Below are 23040 nucleotides of genomic sequence, written 5' to 3' on the forward strand. Positions count from 1 at the left end.
TGCTAATATTATTATCTTGGAGATGGGAATACCCCTTTAAATCTACTTTTTTTTTATGTGGTGACCATTTTTAGAACAGGTCTATAATCCATGGGGGAAAACAGATATAATGATATGGACATTTCTGGTGCCTGTTCCCGTCGCAGGCCTGCATATAAGGGACGTTAATTACGCCGCTCTTCCTCCGGACGCTAATTATCCCTTGCCTTTTCCGTAGATAAATGAGGCGGCCATGGCCATGGCGGACGTGGTATACAGCCGTATGCAGGAGAGCCGTCCATGGCCATTAGCGATCCGTGGAGCGAGATGCCATTTTCTCTTGCATGTCACAATTACACATTCCTATAATAATCACGAAGCCCCTGTGGTATAATTGCAGGATAATTAAAGGATCATCTGTCTGACGTTCCTGTGTCCCCTTTTTTTTTTTTTTTTTTTTTCACTTCCCCTCCCCCCGCTCTTGAGAATTGCGGTTGCTCAACATTCAGATGGAGTCATTATGATTTTGCATATCATTACAGCCTTGTGCAGAACAACAGCGACATCTACATGTGTCATAATAGCAGCGAGCCAGGCAATATCACATATATACATATATACAGCGCTCACACCTGCCCTGCAGCCTTACCTGGGCAAATCTCCGGGGCTAGGACTCTCTAAAAGTTGGGAGCTGCTGGTGCGACGGGCGGACAGATACTCGGACGGGCATTCCTCTCCTCTCTGGGTACCACAAGCTACGGGTGACACTAATACCCATTACATCCTCCCCCCTGCAGAAATTAGGGACAGCAGAGGGCTGCTGTAGGGACAGCAGAGGGCTTTCCTTATCCTGATGTGCCGGGGTCTTCAATTATCCTCAGGAATGTTGTGGCCGGACTCCTCCGCTCCTCTGTAGGGACTGCTTAGCTCCAATCTTAGCCGCCCTCTCTCGATGCCAGCTTTTTTTTTTTTCCAACTTTCTCGTCTCCGAATAAGCCCCCCCTTGTACGAGCGGCTCTAATGAGATGCAAATGAGATATGCACAAAGCCATAGCACCGTAGGATGATTAACCACTAGAGACATTAGCTGCCGACTTCAGGCTGTGTGAGTTTAATAACCCTCTGCCGCCCCTCCGCTCTTTGGGGTGGGGGGCTCCTACGCCCCTTGGCAGAGGAGTAAGATCCCGGACCCCCATCGTTGCGTTTCTCCAGCTGAGGGGGGGTCTGCGCTTCCTTCATCCACACGCAGAATCCTTTAGTGTTCGTCTTTGTAATCCAGACAGGGGCACTTCATTATTTTATAGTGTGCCAAAGCTCGTTAGCTAAACAATTATTCCTCATTAAAAAAAAAAGTGTGGATTTATTAAGGGAAAAAAAATTTAAAAAAAATTCCCCCAAGCCGTGAGCGCAGCTGTAAATCCATTGCGGGTCTGATATTCCAAGCCAGTGGGCAGCAGAGCTAACACTCGGCATACTTTTTTTTTTTTTTTTCTTCTTTTTTTTTTGTAAGATCCTCATCCTTTCAGTGACTTATCTGACTTGTATCCATTATTTTATTTTTTCCAGCACCAGATTTTGAGCCCACACCCAGCGCCCACAGACCTAACAGGAGCCAACGCAGCATCGACCATGTGAGTATCCATCCAGGGCACGCTCTTTTTTTTTTGCTTTGTGCCCTTGGAGTGCAGCGCTCTTTGCAAAGTGGTGGCACACTCCTGACTACCTCCCAAGTTTGTGCTCCTCGGAGTGACGCTTCCACATAGGCAGATCCGGCAGAAAGGGTTTAGGTTCGGCCCCATTCATCTCCCTGGTGATAGCAGCAAATGCAGATAAATCTCTCGCAGCCTCCTGATCTTGCTGCTTCTAGGGGAGCTGCCTTTTTTTTTTTTTTTTTCCCTGCCACGTACCTGCTCTGGAAATGTTTCTGCATCTCTCTAATGTGGATGTTTTTTGCTTCTTTTAAATGCAAAATATCCAGGTTTTCCTAAAGGGGATCCCCAGCACCTGCATAGTCACCATTTTTGTCCGAGTGGTTGGCAGCGGCCGCCTGGTGCCATCCCTGCAAAAATCTGCGCCATCCCTGCAAAAATCTGCGGCCCAGAACCTTTTGTTTGTTGTTGACGAGGCGTTTTTTTCCGTGTTAATTGTAAAACTTGAATGCCAAACGAGCTCGCAGAGCCGCAGGAAAGAGAATCCCCGGAGGAAGATGTAATGCTGTAAAAGATGCCAGGGTCCTTGGCACGGATCCTTTTATTAAAATCCAATGATGAATATTTTTTTTTTTTTTCCCCTCCATGTTTAACCGCTGGCTCCATACTCGAAGCGGGCAATGGCGCGGCAGGATACATCATCGCTTGCTCACTGCGGCAGAAGGAACATTTGGGGGGAGGAGGGTATCCACATCCGTCACCCCCATGCCCCATTGCTGGCATCACCTATACTCCGTGTCCTTTGCATCCCCTTGGTTCGCTCTGGCAGTCAGTGCCCCGTTCTTTGTCTGCTCCGGAGCTGTAAAGGATCTCCAGACCCACTTCATTGGCCGCCGTGACATATACCCGCTGCCGATATCACACGAAACTGTGGCGTTGCCACTGAGTGGATGGCATCGTGCCAGCTCGTCTGCCATCCGCCCATGCAGCCCTCGCTTTCTCTTTTTTTTTTCCTCCTCCTCCTGTCGGCTTGATGTTAATTAACAGACGGGCTAATTGATTTAAAAGCTGGAAAAAAAAAAATTACAGTTAACTTTTCCCAGAGGGTATGAGGAGCGGCAGCCTGGCATGGGTCTGCTGGGCGTGGGGGGAGGGGGTTGTGCAAAGCCTGCAGCATAAGAAATGGGGGTGAAAAAATAAAACCCCATAGCAGTAAGAAAACGTTGACTGCTTATTGGAGAACAGCTGATGGGAATTGTGGAGAAACTGCCTCCACATGACTATATACTGCCATTCTGGTTTATTCTAAATAAGCTGGGCACTCCCTATTCCCTCCCCCTGAGACGAGAACGCCATCCTGAACTTCTACCAAACCTCCCCTCCTCATCCGTCCCCCCATTAACACCCTGCAATTAGGTAAAATAATCCCCCGGGACTGAGAACGCCTCGTCAGATGAAATAATTATGAAGTGTTGTGCGCCATCGCTCAGCCCCCCCCTTCTTTAACCATCACCGTCCTTATTTCCTAAATCCGAATATGTACATATATACATGTGCATTGGCACCGTCCGCGATCCCACCGGTGCCCGCTTTCCTATTCACTCAACACACGCTGCCCACATCTTTGCATCTTTTTTTTTTTCCCCCGATTATTCTCAAAAGGCCTTAAAAATTACCATCGCTGTTCGAGACGCCAGCGCTGAACCGGTTAATTAACAGCGCAATTAGCCATGCAAATACAGGCTTTGTTTGGAGGCCGTTCTCCAGGAGGAGTGTTTGTTTTGCATGGACCTGTGCATCTGGGAAGAGGAGATTGTAGGGCGAGAGATGCCATCATCACCATGTCTGACTTGTCCTGTTCTCTCCTGGAAGGCTAAATCTGTGCCGCCGCCACCACCACCGCCGTCGTAGGGAAAAAATACAGTGTGCAAATCATCCCATATTTGCATAATGTCTCCTGCCTTGAATATGCAGATGAGCTGTATAATTTATGAGTAGTCTGGAAGCTGATTTTTTTTTTTTTCCTTCCCTCCATGATTTGCAGAGAGGGGGTTAGATTCCTCTCTGTGCCAGCTCTGCACAGACCCTCTACAAGCTGCGCCGTCACATCTTGCATTTCTTTTCAGAAAGGTCTTTTTTTTTTTTTTTTTTTTATTAATATATATATTTTTTATAATTTATTTTTTTATTCTTCCTCGTCTGCCATCACGTTGGAAAAGGTGCCCAATCGAGAGCCCACAGTGCAGGGCATGTAGTTCCTGGGTGCAGCTTGTCAGGTTCCCTTTAACTCATCAGCCGCTGACATGAAAAGGGGGGTGAAACCTGAGGTGGCGTTAATTATGGAAAAAAAATAATAAATGAGCGGCTCTCAGGAGTCGGCCAGCTTATAATATTAACATAAAGGAATCCTAATGGAGCCTGTCCCGGAAATACATAATGCAAGAAATACTGTAAAAGTCATTTACAGACAGAATATAAAAAATATAGAATTTTTACTATTATTTTTTATTATTTTTTCTTTTTCTTTTTTATTTATTTTTTATTGTGTAGACCTTCTCCCCCACGAAAAATATATAATTTTTACTATGTTTTTATAATTATTATTTTTTATTATTCTTGTGTAGAATAAAATATAGAATTTGTACTATTTTTTTATTTATTATTTTATATATATTTTTATTTTTTATTGTGCAGACCTCCTCTCCACAAATATAGAATTTTTGGTATTTTTTTTCATTAATTCGTTTTATTGTGCAGACCTCCTCTCCACAAATATAGAATTTTTGGTATTTTTTTTATTTATTTATTTTTTTTTATTGTGCAGACCTCCTTTCCCCTCCAAAATATAGAATTTTTACAACTTTTTTTTTGTATTTTCTTATTTAGTCATTTATTTATTTTTTTTGAATTGTGCAAACCTCTACTCCCCTCCAAAAAATATTGAATTTTAATAAAACAATAAAAAAAAAAATTCAATATATATGTAGGAATGTATACCTGAGAGGTGAGCGGGGGAAAGGCCAGGCCTTGTGGAGCTGCAGCAGCCATAAAGCTAATGGATATACTACACATATCTAATGGGTAATAACCGCAGGATAAGAAAAGGCTTCCAAAAATTCTAATAAAAAAAGTATTTAAATAATTGGAACGAGAAAAAAAAATAAGGATTTTTTTTAAATAGAAAAAACAAACAAAAAAAAAAGGGAATTGTATTTGTTTAGCTTTTTATTGTTGTTCCTGATTTTTTTTCCCTCCTAATACGGCAATTGATAATTAAAAGAAAAAAATAATCACTAATCATAAAGAAAGCAAGTTTCTTCTTTTCCGTAGTTGCGAGGGTGGAAGTTTTTCCCCACTATGCTTCCAATTGTTTCGATTTTTTTTTGACAAGTGAAGGGTTAACGTTACAGCTCTTAATGAATGCACTAATTCTGTTCCCAATTTTCCTCATTTATTTTCTCCTCCCAGATTAAAATGCAGTCTGCGTCCATTAATATAATCTGGGCCCAGGCGGCTTCGTAAGGGAACACAGGCCGAACAGTTGTGGTGAAATGATGGCATGTGATAGCCGGCTTGGCACATTTCCCTAATTCGTGTGTCTTTTTTTTTTTTTTTTTTCTTTTAAGAGGGGTCGTGCGGGAAGTGGAGGAGCTGAGGGATCTGGTGATGAATAAGGAGCTTCTCGTACAACAGCTGCACAGTCAACTCAGGGACGTGATCCACAGCCAGGAGCTGAGCCGCATCGAGGTAAGGCCGGACTCGTCCCATCTCATTCCTGACGCCGGAGCTTGCAATCTTATTTTTTTCCTGGCTGTCGACATGTTGTAATTTCTAGGACGTTGTAATATCCAGCACCATGTATGAACCCGTTCACATCACGTCTGGGCTCTCTGCTCATCATATATACTTTAATTTCCAAAAAAGTATTCCTATTCGCTTTCAAACTTGGTCCAAATGAACACACTTGTTTCTACATTTTACTTATTTTTTTCGCTGGACAGAGGACGCACCAAACTTTTACACTTGCAGCAGCCACGGCTGATATGATTGTATCGCTGTGTGACGTGGTACTATCCTCCGTCTGCGCAGTGTGCCCGCTCTCCTCCATGGTCGCAAGTCTCCTGACACAAAGCCGACACCTCTTATGAGGCTGCTGAGTTGGAGTCGGGGGACCTGTGGCCGATCCTTGAGTTACACAGATGTGCGGATCTGAGCTGATTCCAGAATTCCCCTTTTTTATGGAATGTACTTTGGCTTTTTAGAACCTGGCTCTTTATTCGTACACTAGAATAGTAAAAGATGCTACGTCGCCAGCATTCGTGTAAGAGAGGACACGGGGACATGGTCGTTCACTCACCTGTCATAGTGTCATTCCTCTTGGATGGCCAGAAAAGCGCAGAGTTCTGGTGAACTTCAGGAAGGATTATGGAAACCTGTTGGGATCCATTCACGGGTTCTCTTGTAAAAGTAGAAGCCTCTATGGACTCCATTGTGATCAGAGCCGATGTCATCCGGCAACATGAATGTGCCGAGGTGAATCTCTGATCAATGGATAGATTATATAAAAAAATGGAACCTTGTCAGGTAATTAGGATTATATCACATTCTACACCACTAGATCTGCTAATGGTGGATACAGCTCGATATGTTGTGCTTTATATTGCACGCTTGATATGGCATTTAACAAAAAGCAGTATTCCTTTGAATGCGTGTCCCTCCGCACACGACCATAAGAGCACCGATCCAGATCCCAAATGTAACATTTAAAAAGTGAAGTTTGAAACATGGCAGCCATTATCTAATCATGCATTTCTTCTTCTGCATTTCCGCCCTGTGATTCTCCAATATAAACTATATTTTTTGATTTTTCATGAATCGGTTAGAAGCTGCCGTCATATTGTGCAAATGTACATAGGTGCCGTCATCCGATGGGAAGACCTTACTTATATTGGGATGTTCATGTGCCTGAATTTAAAAACTTCTGCGTTAAAACTTGTCCTATTATTTTTTTAGGTTGTGATTTGTCTGTTGCGGCTCCATAGGCCACTGCAGCTGACTACCTAATCAGCAGGAAATGCTACTGTTGTGGTGGAGGGCACTGTGGATGACTGTACTGTGGTGGAGGGCACTGTGGATGATTGTACTGTGGTGGAGGGCACTGTGGATGATTGTACTGTGGTGGAGGGCACTGTGGATGACTGTACTGTGGTGGAGGGCACTGTGGATGACTGTACTGTGGTGGAGGGCACTGTGGATGACTGTACTGTGGTGGAGGGCACTGTGGATGACTGTACTGTGGTGGAGGGCACTGTGGATGACTGTACTGTGGTGGAGGGCACTGTGGATGGCTGCACTGTGGTGGAGGGCACTGTGGATGACTATACTGTGGTAGAGGGCACTGTGGATGACTATACTGTGGATGACTATACTGTGGATGACTATACTGTGGATGACTATACTGTGGATGACTATACTGTGGATGACTATACTGTGGTGGAGGGCACTGTGGATGGCTGCACTGTGGCGGAGGGCACTGTGGATGGCTGCACTGTGGTGGAGGGCACTGTGGATGGCTGCATTGTGGTGGAGGGCACTGTGGATGGCTGCATTGTGGTGGAGGGCACTGTGGATGGCTGCATTGTGGTGGAGGGCACTGTGGATGGCTGCATTGTGGTGGAGGGCACTGTGGATGGCTGCACTGTGGTGGAGGGCACTGTGGATGGCTGCACTGTGGTGGAGGGCACTGTGGATGGCTGCACTGTGGTGGAGGGCACTGTGGATGGCTGCATTGTGGTGGAGGGCACTGTGGATGGCTGCACTGTGGTGGAGGGCACTGTGGATGACTATACTGTGGTGGAGGGCACTGCGGATGACTGTACTGTGGTGGAGAGCACTGTGGATGGCTGCACTGTGGATGGCTGCACTGTGGATGGCTGCACTGTGGTGGAGGGCACTGTGGATGGCTGCACTGTGGTGGAGGGCACTGTGGATGGCTGCACTGTGGTGGAGGGCACTGTGGATGGCTGCACTGTGGTGGAGGGCACTGTGGATGGCTGCATTGTGGTGGAGGGCACTGTGGATGGCTGCACTGTGGTGGAGGGCACTGTGGATGACTATACTGTGGTGGAGAGCACTGTGGATGGCTGCACTGTGGATGGCTGCACTGTGGTGGAGGGCACTGTGGCTGCACTGTGGTGGAGGGCACTGTGGATGGCTGCACTGTGGTGGAGGGCACTGTGGATGGCTGCACTGTGGGTGGAGGGCACTGTGGATGGCTGCACTGTGGTGGAGGGCACTGTGGATGGCTGCACTATGGTGGAGGGCACTGTGGATGGCTGCATTGTGGTGGAGGGCACTGTGGATGGCTGTATTGTGGTGGAGGGCACTGTGGATGGCTGTATTGTGGTGGAGGGCACTGTGGATGGCTGCATTGTGGTGGAGGGCACTGTGGATGGCTGCATTGTGGTGGAGGGCACTGCGGATGACTGTACTGTGGTGGAGAGCACTGTGGATGGCTGCACTGTGGTGGAGGGCACTGCGGATGGCTGCACTGTGGAGGAGGACACTGTGGTGGAGGGCACTGTGGATGGCTGCACTGTGGTGGAGGGCACTGTGGATGGCTGCACTGTGGTGGAGGGCACTGTGGATGGCTGCACTGTGGATGACTGTACTGTGGTGGAGGGCACTGTGGATGACTACTGTGGTGGAGGGCACTGTGGATGGCTGCACTGTGGTGGAGGGCACTGTGGATGACTGTACTGTGGTGGAGGGCACTGTGGATGGCTGCACTGTGGATGACTACTGTGGTGGAGGGCACTGTGGATGACTACTGTGGTGGAGGGCACTGTGGATGGCTGCACTGTGGTGGAGGGCACTGTGGATGACTGTACTGTGGTGGAGGGCACTGTGGATGACTACTGTGGTGGAGGACACTGTGGATGGCTGCACTGTGGATGACTATACTGTGGTGGAGGGCACTGTGGATGGCTGCACTGTGGTGGAGGGCACTGGATGGCTGCTCTGTGGTTGATTGTACTGTGGATGGCTGCACTGTGATTGATTGTACTGTGGTGGAGGGCACTGTTGATGGCTGCACTGTGGATGGCTGCACTGTAGATGGCTGCACTGTGGTGGAGGGCACTGTGGATGGCTACACTGTGGTGGAGGGCACTGTGGATGGCTACACTGTGGTTGATTGTACTGTGGTGGAGGGCACTGTGGATGGCTGCACTGTGGTTGATTGTACTGTGGTGGAGGGCACTGTGGATGGCTGCACTGTGAATGGCTGCACTGTGGATGGCTGCACTGTGGTTGATTGTACTGTGGTGGAGGGCACTGTGGATGGTTGCACTGTGGATGGCTGCACTGTGGTGGAGGGCTCTGTGGTTGATTGTACTGTGGATGGCTGCACTGTGGATGGTTGCACTGTGGATGGTTGCACTGTGGATGGTTGCACTGTGGATGGTTGCACTGTGGATGGTTGCACTGTGGATGGTTGCACTGTGGATGGCTGCACTGTGGTGGAGGACACTGTGGTGGAGGGCACTGTGGATGGCTACACTGTGGTTGATTGTACTGTGGTGGAGGGCACTGTGGATGGCTGCACTGTGGTTGATTGTACTGTGGTGATGGCTGCACTGTGGATGGCTGCTCTGTGGTTGATTGTACTGTGGATGGCAGCACTGTGGTTGATTGTACTGTGGTTGATTGTACTGTGGCGGATGGCTGCACTGTGGATGGCTGCACTGTGGTTGATTGTACTGTGGTGGAGGGCACTGTGAATGGCTGCACTGTGGATGGCTGCATTGTGGTGGAGGGCACTGTAGATGGCTGCACTGTGGTTGATTGTACTGTGGTGGAGGGCACTGTGGATGGCTGCACTGTGGTTGATTGTACTGTGGTGGAGGGCACTGTGCATGGCTGCACTGTGGTTGATTGTACTGTGGTGGAGGGCACTGTGGATGGCTGCACTGTGGTTGATTGTACTGTGGTGGAGGGCACTGTGGATGGCTGCTCTGTGGTTGATTGTACTGTGGATGGCTGCACTGTGGTTGATTGTACTGTGGATGGCTGCACTGTGGTTGATTGTACTGTGGTGGAGGGCACTGTGGATGGCTGCACTGTGGATGGCTGCACAGTGGTGGAGGGCACAGTGGTTGATTGTACTGTGGTTGATTGTACTGTGGTGGAGGGCACTGGATGGCTGCACTGTGGATGGCTACACTGTGGTTAATTGTACTGTGGTGGAGGACACTGTGGATGGCTGCACTGTGGATGGCTGCACTGTGGATGGCTGCACTGTGGTGGAGGGCACTGTGGCTGCACTGTGGTGGAGGGCACTGTGGATGGCTGCACTGTGGTGGAGGGCACTGTGGATGGCTGCACTGTGGGTGGAGGGCACTGTGGATGGCTGCACTGTGGTGGAGGGCACTGTGGATGGCTGCACTATGGTGGAGGGCACTGTGGATGGCTGCATTGTGGTGGAGGGCACTGTGGATGGCTGTATTGTGGTGGAGGGCACTGTGGATGGCTGTATTGTGGTGGAGGGCACTGTGGATGGCTGCATTGTGGTGGAGGGCACTGTGGATGGCTGCATTGTGGTGGAGGGCACTGCGGATGACTGTACTGTGGTGGAGAGCACTGTGGATGGCTGCACTGTGGATGGCTGCACTGTGGATGGCTGCACTGTGGATGGCTGCACTGTGGATGGCTGCACTGTGGATGGCTGCACTGTGGATGGCTGCACTGTGGATGGCTGCACTGTGGTGGAGGGCACTGTGGATGGCTGCACTATGGTGGAGGGCACTGTGGATGACTGTATTGTGGTGGAGGGCACTGTGGATGGCTGTATTGTGGTGGAGGGCACTGTGGATGGCTGTATTGTGGTGGAGGGCACTGTGGATGGCTGTATTGTGGTGGAGGGCACTGTGGATGGCTGCATTGTGGTGGAGGGCACTGTGGATGACTGTACTGTGGTGGAGGGCACTGTGGATGACTGTACTGTGGTGGAGGGCACTGCGGATGACTGTACTGTGGTGGAGGGCACTGCGGATGGCTGCACTGTGGTGGAGGGCACTGCGGATGGCTGCACTGTGGAGGAGGACACTGTGGTGGAGGGCACTGTGGATGGCTGCACTGTGGTGGAGGGCACTGTGGATGGCTGCACTGTGGTGGAGGGCACTGTGGATGGCTGCACTGTGGATGACTGTACTGTGGTGGAGGGCACTGTGGATGACTACTGTGGTGGAGGGCACTGTGGATGGCTGCACTGTGGTGGAGGGCACTGTGGATGACTGTACTGTGGTGGAGGGCACTGTGGATGGCTGCACTGTGGATGACTACTGTGGTGGAGGGCACTGTGGATGACTACTGTGGTGGAGGGCACTGTGGATGGCTGCACTGTGGTGGAGGGCACTGTGGATGACTGTACTGTGGTGGAGGGCACTGTGGATGACTACTGTGGTGGAGGACACTGTGGATGGCTGCACTGTGGATGACTATACTGTGGTGGAGGGCACTGTGGATGGCTGCACTGTGGTGGAGGGCACTGGATGGCTGCTCTGTGGTTGATTGTACTGTGGATGGCTGCACTGTGATTGATTGTACTGTGGTGGAGGGCACTGTTGATGGCTGCACTGTGGATGGCTGCACTGTAGATGGCTGCACTGTGGTGGAGGGCACTGTGGATGGCTACACTGTGGTGGAGGGCACTGTGGATGGCTACACTGTGGTTGATTGTACTGTGGTGGAGGGCACTGTGGATGGCTGCACTGTGGTTGATTGTACTGTGGTGGAGGGCACTGTGGATGGCTGCACTGTGAATGGCTGCACTGTGGATGGCTGCACTGTGGTTGATTGTACTGTGGTGGAGGGCACTGTGGATGGTTGCACTGTGGATGGCTGCACTGTGGTGGAGGGCTCTGTGGTTGATTGTACTGTGGATGGCTGCACTGTGGATGGTTGCACTGTGGATGGTTGCACTGTGGATGGTTGCACTGTGGATGGTTGCACTGTGGATGGTTGCACTGTGGATGGCTGCACTGTGGTGGAGGACACTGTGGTGGAGGGCACTGTGGATGGCTACACTGTGGTTGATTGTACTGTGGTGGAGGGCACTGTGGATGGCTGCACTGTGGTTGATTGTACTGTGGTGATGGCTGCACTGTGGATGGCTGCTCTGTGGTTGATTGTACTGTGGATGGCAGCACTGTGGTTGATTGTACTGTGGTTGATTGTACTGTGGCGGATGGCTGCACTGTGGATGGCTGCACTGTGGTTGATTGTACTGTGGTGGAGGGCACTGTGAATGGCTGCACTGTGGATGGCTGCATTGTGGTGGAGGGCACTGTAGATGGCTGCACTGTGGTTGATTGTACTGTGGTGGAGGGCACTGTGGATGGCTGCACTGTGGTTGATTGTACTGTGGTGGAGGGCACTGTGCATGGCTGCACTGTGGTTGATTGTACTGTGGTGGAGGGCACTGTGGATGGCTGCACTGTGGTTGATTGTACTGTGGTGGAGGGCACTGTGGATGGCTGCTCTGTGGTTGATTGTACTGTGGATGGCTGCACTGTGGTTGATTGTACTGTGGTGGAGGGCACTGTGGATGGCTGCACTGTGGATGGCTGCACAGTGGTGGAGGGCACAGTGGTTGATTGTACTGTGGTTGATTGTACTGTGGTGGAGGGCACTGGATGGCTGCACTGTGGATGGCTACACTGTGGTTAATTGTACTGTGGTGGAGGACACTGTGGATGGCTGCACTGTGGATGGCTGCACTGTGGATGGCTGCACTGTGGATGGCTGCATTGTGGTGGAGGGCACTGTGGATGGCTGCACTGTGGTTGATTGTACTGTGGTGGAGGGCACTGTGGATGGCTGCACTGTGGTTGATTGCACTGTGGTGGAGGGCACTGTGCATGGCTGCACTGTGGTTGATTGTACTGTGGTGGAGGGCACTGTGGATGGCTGCACTGTGGTTGATTGTACTGTGGTGGAGGGCACTGTGGATGGCTGCACTGTGGTTGATTGTACTGTGGTGGAGGGCACTGTGGATGGTTGCACTGTGGATGGCTGCACTGTGGATGGCTGCACTGTGGTGGAAGGCACTGTGGTGGAGGGCACTGTGGTGGAGGGCACTGTGGTTGATTGTACTGTGGTGGAGGGCACTGTGGTTGATTGTACTGTGGTGGAGGGCACTGTGGATGGCTGTACTGTGGTTGATTGTACTGTGGATGGCTGCACTGTGGTTGATTGTACTGTGGTGGAGGGCACTGTGGATGGCTGCACTGTGGATGGCTGCTCTGTGGTTGATTGTACTGTGGTTGATTGCACTGTGGTTGATTGCACTGTGGATGGCTGCACTGTGGATGGCTGCACTGTGGATGGCTGCACTGTGGATGGCTGCACTGTGGATGGCTGCACTGTGGATGGCTGCACTGTGGTGGAGGGCACTGTGGTGGAGGGCACTGTGGATGGCTGCTCTGTGGATGGCTGCACTGTGGTTGATTGTACTGCGGTGGAGGGCACTGTGGATGGCTGCACTGTGGATGGCTGCACTGTGGATGGCTGCTCTGTGGTTGATTGTACTGTGGATGGCTGCACTGTGGATGGTTGCACTGTGGATGGCTGCACTGTGGTGGAGGGCTGCACTGTGGTGGAGGGCTGCACTGTGGTGGAGGGCTGCACTGTGGTGGAGGGCTGCACTGTGGTGGAGGGCACTGTGGTGGAGGGCACTGTGGTGGAGGGCACTGTGGTGGAGGGCACTGTGGTGGAGGGCACTGTGGTTGATTGTACTGTGGTGGAGGACACTGGTGGAGGGCACTGTGGTTGATTGTACTGTGGTGGAGGGCACTGTGGATGGCTGTACTGTGGTTGATTGTACTGTGGTGGAGGGCACTGTGGATGGCTGCACTGTGGTTGATTGTACTGTGGTGGAGGGCACTGTGGATGGCTGCACTGTGGATGGCTGCTCTGTGGTTGATTGTACTGTGGATGGCTGCACTGTGGTTGATTGCACTGTGGATGGCTGCACTGTGGATGGCTGCACTGTGGTGGAGGGCACTGTGGATGGCTGCACTGTGGTTGATTGTACTGCGGTGGAGGGCACTGTGGATGGCTGCACTGTGGATGGCTGCACTGTGGATGGCTGCACTGTGGATGGCTGCACTGTGGTGGGCACTGTGGATGGCTGCACTGTGGTTGATTGTGCTGTGGATGGCTGCACTGTGATTAATTGCACTGTGGATGGCTGCACTGTGGATGGCTGCACTGTGGATGGCTGCACTGTGGATGGCTGCATTGTGGTGGAGGGCACTGTGGATGGCTGCACTGTGGTTGATTGTACTGTGGTGGAGGGCACTGGATGGCTGCACTGTGGTTGATTGTACTGTGGTGGAGGGCACTGTGGATGGCTGCACTGTGGTTGATTGTACTGTGGTGGAGGGCACTGTGGATGGCTGCACTGTGGTTGATTGTACTGTGGTGGAGGGCACTGTGGATGGCTGCACTGTGGATGGCTGCACTGTGGTTGATTGTACTGTGGTGGAGGGCACTGTGCATGGCTGCACTGTGGTTGATTGTACTGTGGCGGAGGGCACTGTGCATGGCTGCACTGTGGTTGATTGTACTGTGGTGTAGGGCACTGTGGATGGCTGCACTGTGGTTGATTGTACTGTGGCGGAGGGCACTGTGCATGGCTGCACTGTGGTTGATTGTACTGTGGTGTAGGGCACTGTGGATGGCTGCACTGTGGTTGATTGTACTGTGGCGGAGGGCACTGTGCATGGCTGCACTGTGGTTGATTGTACTGTGGTGTAGGGCACTGTGGATGGCTGCACTGTGGTGGAGGGCACTGTGCATGGCTGCACTGTGGTTGATTGTACTGTGGTGGAGGGCACTGTGGATGGCTGCAATGTGGGCGACGGCACTGTGGATAACTGCACATGCCTGCTCTGTGGTGGAGGGCATTTTGGTTGGCGACCATGTGGGGGAGGGGAACCGCAGCTGTAACTTGTACGGTTTACTGGTAGTTGCCTCATCTCATAGATTTGGGAGAGGGTTTTGCAGGTGATTTCCTGATTATCTGAGCTGTTTAGAAATGTTTTTCCTCTGAGGCTTTCAGATGGTGAAGGGCAGAGTTTTCAACATGGTGCAAAACTCCAACTCCCATCATACTCTGACTGATATATGCGGCCCTGGCATGGTGGTAGTTGTAGCCTGGCCGCAGCTGGACAACCACAGGTTGATGATCCCTGGTGCAGGTAGTTCTGTTTTGTCAGTTCTGATTTACTTCTTTGTGACATCTGCTTCATTATACAGTGATGGTCATTACTGGGCGGAATATCTGGGTCCCGGGAAAGCTGGATGATTGATTCCAGCCATAAGGACCCAGCTTTCCCAGAAGCTGAAATTTAATCATGAAAATGAAGGGGAAAAAAAAAAAAAAAGATTTAATATTTTAAGTGAAAAATACCACAACGCTGCTTATTGCTAATCTGTAGTAATAACAATACATGGTTATTACATTGGAGGATTGGTGATTTCACAGCGAGGATATATTCAGGGGGGATATATGCGGGGAATAACTGGGGCTCTGGCCCGCTATGTCTACATTGTGATGTAGAGACGAGGCGGGCATGAATGATGGGATCCCCGGGCCGCTGGCACATTCGCACTGGACACTCTTCCATCCCTCGGCCATTAATCTGCAGCTGCTGGGAGAGAGGAAGATTTAGTGTCTGCTACTCCCATGTATTCACCCTGCTCCGTCCTCCCAGCTGCAGACTCCTAATAGATCTGCCTGGCAGCACCTTACAGATCACTGCACGCTGGAATCTATCAAGACGAAGTGCGGCCATCTGATAGATGACTGAGTAATGGACTCCGAGTACATTAGTGAGCCCCAGTCTAACGGCAAGCTGTTGCCTATGGCTCCTGATACAGATCACTCATAGTGTCCTCTAACTCATTAGCTGCTGCCAAGACTTGGCTCATGTACAGGTGGACGGCAGCGCAGGCTGTGATGTGCGATCAGGCCTACGAGTTAGCGTTCATCTAGAGATGATACCCTATGTTTTACTTTAAAGGGTTAAGTAATCCCCTAACCACAGGATAGGAGACCATTTACTGATCACTGGGGGTCCGACTGCTGATCCTAAGATTGGAGCTTTAGAACCCGTTTCTTTGCACTAAGCTTGGAGTTCCGGAACCCGAACCGAAGACCTAAGCTTGGCTTTCTCTAGCAGTCCTATGCAAAATGACCTTAGCACCTCCACTGCTCCTAGGAAGACCATTCTCAGGTTTGTTAGCGGCCCCAGCGGTCGTAACCACCAGGGTTTAGTAAGTTATTCCCTATCTTAAAGATAGTTTACTATTTTAGGATTAATCCGTTATAGAGCAATAAGTCATAAATCAATAGCTCATGTGAAAATAAGAAGCTTTGTAATATATATAGATCAGAGAAATACGTTTTTTTCCTCCTGGACTAATCATTTATTCATAAAATTCTCAATTCAAGGGTAACATGTCCTCAGAGAATAGACTTTCCCATTACTGAGATAAGAGACGACAGTTGGTGCATATAAAGTTCTATGCAGAACTGTAACATTTCAGGAGAACTTGCAGCAGAACATCTTTATATGCTTCTAGCTACTCCTCCTCCATAGAATGTTAAAAGCACCAACTCTGACCCATGAATTGAGTGAAAAATCAGTCCTGGTGGAGACAGAAGCAGATTTTTCTCATAAGATATATTACAAAGTTTCTTATTTTCATGTATACTATTAATTTATGAAATAAAAATTAAGATGACGGTTACTATTTTTTTGGGGGGGTTCCTTGGTGAGTCCTAACAGTGGAGTGCCTGTTACTGTACATAGGGCTCATCGTCCTTTGCTTGGCACTGCAGGTAACTGTCAGTTTTGACATCCCCTGAGGCAGCATATGACACCCATTGCATACCCACATGGCACCACAGGAGGGGATGCCATCAGCATAGCCTTACCAGTCTCTACATTTTTGCAGGATCCGGACAATCACAACCTTGATTTTGTCACGTTCCTCCATTCCTGGACTGATTTTGCAGTGAGGCCGGGGCATTATCCTGCTGGAAGAGGCTCTGCCGTAATGGTCTGTACAATGTTTAGCCCCTGAATGACCCATGATGTACTTTTTCATCATTGGTCCCTGAAGGATGTATAGAGTGGGCTCAGGAGCTGAGCCCGCTTCATACGCAGCAGGTGTCGGCTGTGTTATATTGCCGGCATCTGTCTGTTAACAGCAGCGGCTGATGCTGGTTCCAGTCACTGCTCTTAACCATTTACATGCTACTGTCAATCCTTGACATAAGTATTTAAATGGCGCAATGTGTGGACTGGATCTTATTGGGTCCGTGATTGCACATGCTGGCGGTCCATATAACTGCCACCTTAGTACTCCCGTGAACCACAATTACACTATATACTGCAGTACCACCATTTCCACCAAAGTCCCATAAGGAGACTAAAATATAAAGTAAAGATTTAAAGAAAAAAAAGTTGAAAAATATATGGAAAAAAATTAAAACACATCACTTTCCAAAATAAAGAAATTGAAAAAAAAAAAACCATACCTGACATTGTGGTGCCTGAAACAGTTCAATCTATTATAATTTAATATTATTTAAACCATATGTTTAAACCTCTAAGAGGAGAATATAGATGCCAGGATTGCCTTTTTCGGTTGTGGCATGTCTTTTAATTAAAAAAAAAAAAAAAAAATTACAGGAAGAAGAGATCAGAAAGTCATATGTACCCCAAAATGATATCACTGAAAACGTCAGCTCAGCATGTAGAAAACAAGCCCTCATAGAGCTGCATGACGGAAAAATAAAAAGTTATGGATCAAGGAGAATGGCAACACTAACTTTTATTTTGTTGCCAGTTTCTGAATTTATTATTTTAGTTGTTTAAAAAAAACAAAAAACTATACTATGATATCACCATAGTTGTACTGACCTGCAGAATTCTATTCCCAGGTCATTTTTATTGCACAATGAGCACTGTAAAAACAAAACCCAAAAAGCAATGGCCGAATTATTTTTTTTTCACTATTTCTCCCCACTTAGAATTTTTTTCCCTTTTTTCCCATTTCTCAGTGTGTTACTGTGGGTACGGAAAGTATTCGGACCCCTTTAAATGTTTCACTCTATGTTTCATTGCAGCTATTTGGTAAATTCTAAAAAGTTCATTTTTTTCTCATTAAAGTACACTCTGCACCCCATCTTGACTGAGAAAAACAGAAATGCAGAGATTTTTGCAAATTTATTAAAAAAGAAAAACTGAAATATCACATGGTCAATAAGTATTCAGACCCTTTGCCCAGACACTTATTTAAGTCACATGCTGTCCATTTCCTTGTGATCCTCCTTGAGATGGTTCTACTCCCTCATTGGAGTCCAGCTGTGTTTAATTAAACTGATAGGACTTGATTTGGAAAGGCACACACCTGTCTATATAAGACCTCACAGCTCACAGTGCATGTCAGACCAAATGAGAATCATGAGCTCAAAGGAACTGCCAAAGGAGCTCAGAGACCGAATTGTGACAAGGCACAGATCTGGCCAAGGTTGCAAAAGAATTTCTGCAGTACTCAAGGTTCCTAAGAGCATAGTGGCCTCCATAATTGTTAAATGGAAGAAGTTTGGGACCACCAGAAGTCTTCCTAGACCTGGCCGTCCAGCCAAACTGAGCAATCGTGGGAGAAGAGCCTTGGTGAGAGAGGTAAAGAAGAACCCCAAGATCACTGTGGCTGAGCTCCAGAGATGCAGTAGGGAGATGGGAGAAAGTTCCACAAAGTCAACTATCACTGCAGCCCTCCACCAGTCGGGCCTTTATGGCAGATCCTCAGTGCAAGACATATGAAAGCCCGCATAGAGTTTGCTCAAAAACACATGAAAGGACTCCCAGACTATGAGAAATAAGATTCTCTGGTCTGATGAGACTAAGATAGAACTTTTGGTGATAATTCTAAGTGGTATGTGTGGAGAAAACCAGGCACTGCTCATCCACCTGCCCAATACAATCCCAACAGTGAAACATGGTGGTGGCAGCATCATGCTATGGGGGTGTTTTTCAGCTGCAGGGACAGGACGACTGGTTATAATTGAAGGAAACATGAATGCGGCCAAGTACAGAGATATCCTGGATGAAAACCTCTTCCAGAGTGCTCTGGACCTCAGACTTGGCCGAAGGTTCACCTTCCAACAAGACAATGACCCTAAGCACGCAGCTAAAATAACAAAGGAGTGGCTTCAGAACAACTCTGTGACCATTCTTGACTGGCCCAGCCAGAGCCCTGATCTAAACCCAATTGAGCATCTCTGGAGAGACCTGAAAATGGCTGTCCACCAACGTTCACGATCCAACCTGACGGAACTGGAGAGGATCTGCAAGGAAGAATGGCAGAGGATCCCCAAATCCAGGTGTGAAAAAGTTGTTGCATCATTCCCAAGAAGACTCGTGGCTGTACTAGCTCAAAAGGGTGCTTCTACTCAATACTGAGCAAAGGGTCTGAATACTTATGACCATGGGATATTTCAGTTTTTTTAAATAAATTTGCTAAAATTTCAACATTTCTGCTTTTTTTTCAGTCAAGATGGGGTGCAGAGTGAACTTTAATGAGAAAAAAATGAACTTTTTAGAATTTACCAAATGGCTGCAGAATTTACCAAATGGCTGCAATGAAACAAAGAGTGAAAAATGTAAAGGGGTCTGAATACTTTCCCTACCCCCACTGTATATTATAAAATAAATGGTGGAATTCAAAACTGGAACCCATTGCACAAAAAAGAAAATGAGTACCCCCCATATGGCTATGTCAATGAAAAAAATCCAAACTATTTTTGCTAGCGTCTTTGCTGTCGGTAGATGCATGCGCGCAGGAGTGCTTGTTCCACAGAAATAAAAAGAAATGTTAATTCTCGCTTCTCAGGGCACATCTCTCTAGGGGGTACTAACACAGGGCTCATGCTTCGCCACATTATAGGATCACAGACTTTGCGGGGGAAATCACTAATTTATTGTTTAATACAGTTTTCTTTAGACTTACTTGTCTATAAAGGGAATCTGTCAGCAGGATTTCGCTATGTAATCTGACAGCAGCATAATGTAGCGGCGAAGACCCTGATTCCAGTGCTGTATCCCTTATGGTAGTGTACTGGATTTAGCTGGTGTGATACAATCTCCGTTTTCTGTATAACCATGCCCACATCAGTGGTGGAGGCGTGGTTGGGCTAGGAAGCATGAGACACCTAGTCCTGCAGTGATAATCTCCTGCTGATAAAACACTGATTTTATCGGAACAGCAAAACACAGCCTAGTAAGTGACACATCGATGGAATCAGGGTCTCGGACACATCGCTGTCCCTCATGATGTGTTGAGAAGGTCTTTCTCCAGGTGTTGAGGTATTTCACTCAGTAATCCACTTAAACTTCATATATTTATATATTAGTCTATTGTTTTGTTGAATAAAATGACTGTGATCCGGTGCAAGAAATAAAGTTATATTGGCAAACTACATGCTGAAATTTCTCTTAGGTCCTAGAGAAGGAGGCACGCTTGCAGGAGCTGCAGGACACCATCACTGCCCTGCACCAGGAGATCTCGCTGAAGGACTCCAAGGCCGTCATCCACCTCCAGGAGAAACACCATTTGGAGAACCAGGTCAAAGCTTTGAGCCAAGCGGTGAGCAGCCTTAGCCATATCCTGCCTCCATGGGAATCTGTATATTGTGCAGCCTGCTTCTCCCCATGCCGCTCCTGGTGATTGACAGGTGTCTTCCTACATACACACACATGCGAGAGACCTGTCAATCACCTATAGCAGTGCGGCGAGATGTCAGCCAGGGCAGTGTCGGACTGGTCTCGTCTCTATCTATGGTCTGGAGCCGAATCGTCAAAAATTCACACAACCAGGCTCTGATTCACCTGCCCGTGGTTTGAGCTTCAGGGATCTGATGGTGGGTTCACTTTAATGGTTGTCACAGGTGTAATACAAATGTCAGCAATGTGACTTTATGCCCCCAGGTTAGTAGCGGGCCTCCAGAAAGCTCTTCTTTATCCAGAAGCAATGACTTACTCAAGGCTGAGGTATGTGCATCAAAGCTTTATATCTTTTCTTATACTCCAGAGCTGTAATCCTAGTTCTTCTGGCTGCTATTTTGAAATGTGCAAAAATGATATTTACCTTCCGACGACCTCTATTAGTGTCCAGTAGTGGCTGTGAGGCAACTGGTACTTGCGTATTAGGTTGAGGTCAATATTTCTAGTGCAGTAAGTTATTACAATACACACTTTTTTAATAATTGCCTTTCCTGCCAGTTGGATCGAAGAGATGCTGAACTTAAGGCAGCGCAGAATGAAATGCTCGCCCTACAAAACACCCAAGATGTCCTGTCCTCGGAGGTAATGATGGTCATTATTTCCGTATCCGCAGTACATCTCTTACATGCGCCTCCTGCTGGTGCCTCATTGTCATTACACTTTTTTTTGTTCAGCTGGATGCCCAAGAACAGCAGGTCTACAGACTGCAGCGGGAGCTGCGGGAGAGGCAAGGAGAGCTGGAGCAGAGACACGGGAGAATACAGCAGCTTCATAAAGACCTGAAGACGAGCGTTGTGCAGAGAGACGAGGCCCATAGACAGGTACCTTACAGTCATGGCCAAAAGTTTTGAGAATGACACCAAAATTATATTTTCACATGATCTGCTGGCCTCTGGTTTTTATTAGTGTTTGTCTGATGTTTATATCACATACAGAAATATAATTGCAATCATATTATGAGTACCAATAGGTTATATTGACAGTTAGAATGAGTTAATGCAGCAAGTCAATATTTGCTGTGTTGCCCCTTCTTCTTCAAGACCTCTGTAATTCTCCCTGGCATGCTCTCAATCAACTTTTGGACCAAATCCTGACTAATAGCAGTCCATTCTTGCATAATCAATGCTTGCATTTTGCCAGAATTTGTTGGTTTTTGTTTGTCCACCTGTCTCTTGATGATTGACCACAAGTTCTCAATGGGATTAAGATCTAGGGAGTTTCCAGGCCATGGACCCAAAATCTCTATGTTTTGTTCCATGAGCCATTTTGTTATCACCTTTGCTTTATGGCAAGGTGCTTCATCATGCTGGAAAAGGCATTGTTGGGCGCCAAACTGCTCTTGGACGGTTGGGAGAAGTTGCTCTTGGAGGACATTCTGGTACCATTCTTTATTCATGGCTGTGTTTTTAGGCAAGACTGTGAGTGAGCCGATTCCCTTGGCTGAGAAGCAACCCCACACATGAATGGTTTCAGGATGCTTTACAGTTGGCATGAGACAAGACTGGTGGTAGCGCTCACCTCTTCTTCTCCGAATAAGCTGTTTTCCAGATGTCCCAAACAATCGAAAAGGGGATTCATCAGAGAAAATGACTTTGCCCCAGTCCTCAGCAGTCCACTCCCTGTACCTTTTGCAGAATATCAGTCGGTCCCTGATGTTTTTTCTGGAGAGAAGTGGCTTCTTTGCTGCCCTCCTTGAAACCAGCCCTTGCTCAAAGAGTCTCCGCCTCACAGTGCGTGCAGAAGCACTCACACCAGCCTGCTGCCATTCCTGAGCAAGCTCGGCACTGCTGGTAGTCCGATCCCGCAGCTGAAACAGTTTTAAGATACGGTCCTGGCGCTTGCTGGTCATTCTTGGGCGCCCTGGAGCCTTTTTGACAACAATGGAAGCTCTCTCCTTGAAGTTCTTGATGATGCGATAGATTGTTGACTGAGGTGCAATCTTTGTAGCTGCGATACTCTTCCCTGTTAGGCCATTTTTGTGCAGTGCAATGATGGCTGCACGTGTTTCTTTAGAGATAACCATGGTTAACTGAAGAGAAACAATGATACCAAGAACCAGCCTCCTTTTAAAGTGTCCAGTGATGTCATTCTTACTTAATCATGACTGATTGATCGCCAGCCCTGTCCTCATCAACACCCACACCTGTGTTAATGGATCAATCACTAAAACGATGTTAGCTGCTCCTTTTAAGGCAGGACTGCAATGATGTTGAAATGTGTTTTGGGGGTTAAGGTTAATTTTCTGGGCAAATATTGACTTTGCAAGTACAGTAATTGCTGTTAAGCTGATCACTCTTTGACATTCAGGAGTATATGCAAATTGCCATTACAAAAAATGAAGCAGTAAACTTTGGAAAAATTACTATTTGTCTCATTCTCAATACTTTTGGCCATGACTGTATATGCCCACTCTAGCAACTCAGTGGCAAATTTTTTTGCACTTTCATTTTCTGGTAAAAATTAGGTGGAACCCTGATTCTCGAGGTCATTACTATTAAAGCAATTCCAAACTTCTATAGTTTGTTTTACTTAAGTGTCCTAAAAAAAAAGAA

General features: G+C 48.0%; 1 protein-coding gene and 1 long non-coding RNA gene across 8 annotated transcripts in view; one reads left to right on the top strand and one right to left on the bottom strand.

Moving 5' to 3' along the window:
• The window catches only part of LOC141174379 (uncharacterized), a 36898-nt gene extending 33152 nt beyond the window's left edge, over positions 1-3746 (bottom strand). The window contains exons 1-2 of one of the 3 annotated variants that reach the window (XR_012252866.1): positions 3469-3661; positions 629-2696 (exon numbers count right to left, since the gene is read on the bottom strand). This is a non-coding gene — a long non-coding RNA (uncharacterized lncRNA). Of the gene's footprint in view, positions 1-628 lie in introns of all 3 variants that reach the window. The other 2 variants (XR_012252865.1, XR_012252864.1) reach the window with 2 other exon arrangements.
• PMFBP1 (polyamine modulated factor 1 binding protein 1) overlaps positions 1-23040 on the top strand; it is a 99703-nt gene that overhangs the window by 48437 nt on the left and 28226 nt on the right. For all 5 annotated transcript variants that reach the window (XM_073659272.1, XM_073659268.1, XM_073659269.1 and 2 more), the window contains 6 exons: positions 1546-1610; positions 5255-5375; positions 20205-20351; positions 20693-20755; positions 20987-21070; positions 21163-21309. In XM_073659272.1, the coding sequence (XP_073515373.1) occupies positions 1546-1610; positions 5255-5375; positions 20205-20351; positions 20693-20755; positions 20987-21070; positions 21163-21309 (627 nt within the window). The remainder of the gene's footprint in view (positions 1-1545; positions 1611-5254; positions 5376-20204; positions 20352-20692; positions 20756-20986; positions 21071-21162; positions 21310-23040) is intronic.

The sequence above is a fragment of the Phyllobates terribilis genome, unplaced genomic scaffold, assembly GCF_046119375.1.
Source record: "Phyllobates terribilis strain yellow unplaced genomic scaffold, ASM4611937v1 Scaffold_13__5_contigs__length_258822181, whole genome shotgun sequence".
Lineage (NCBI taxonomy): Eukaryota > Metazoa > Chordata > Amphibia > Anura > Dendrobatidae > Phyllobates > Phyllobates terribilis.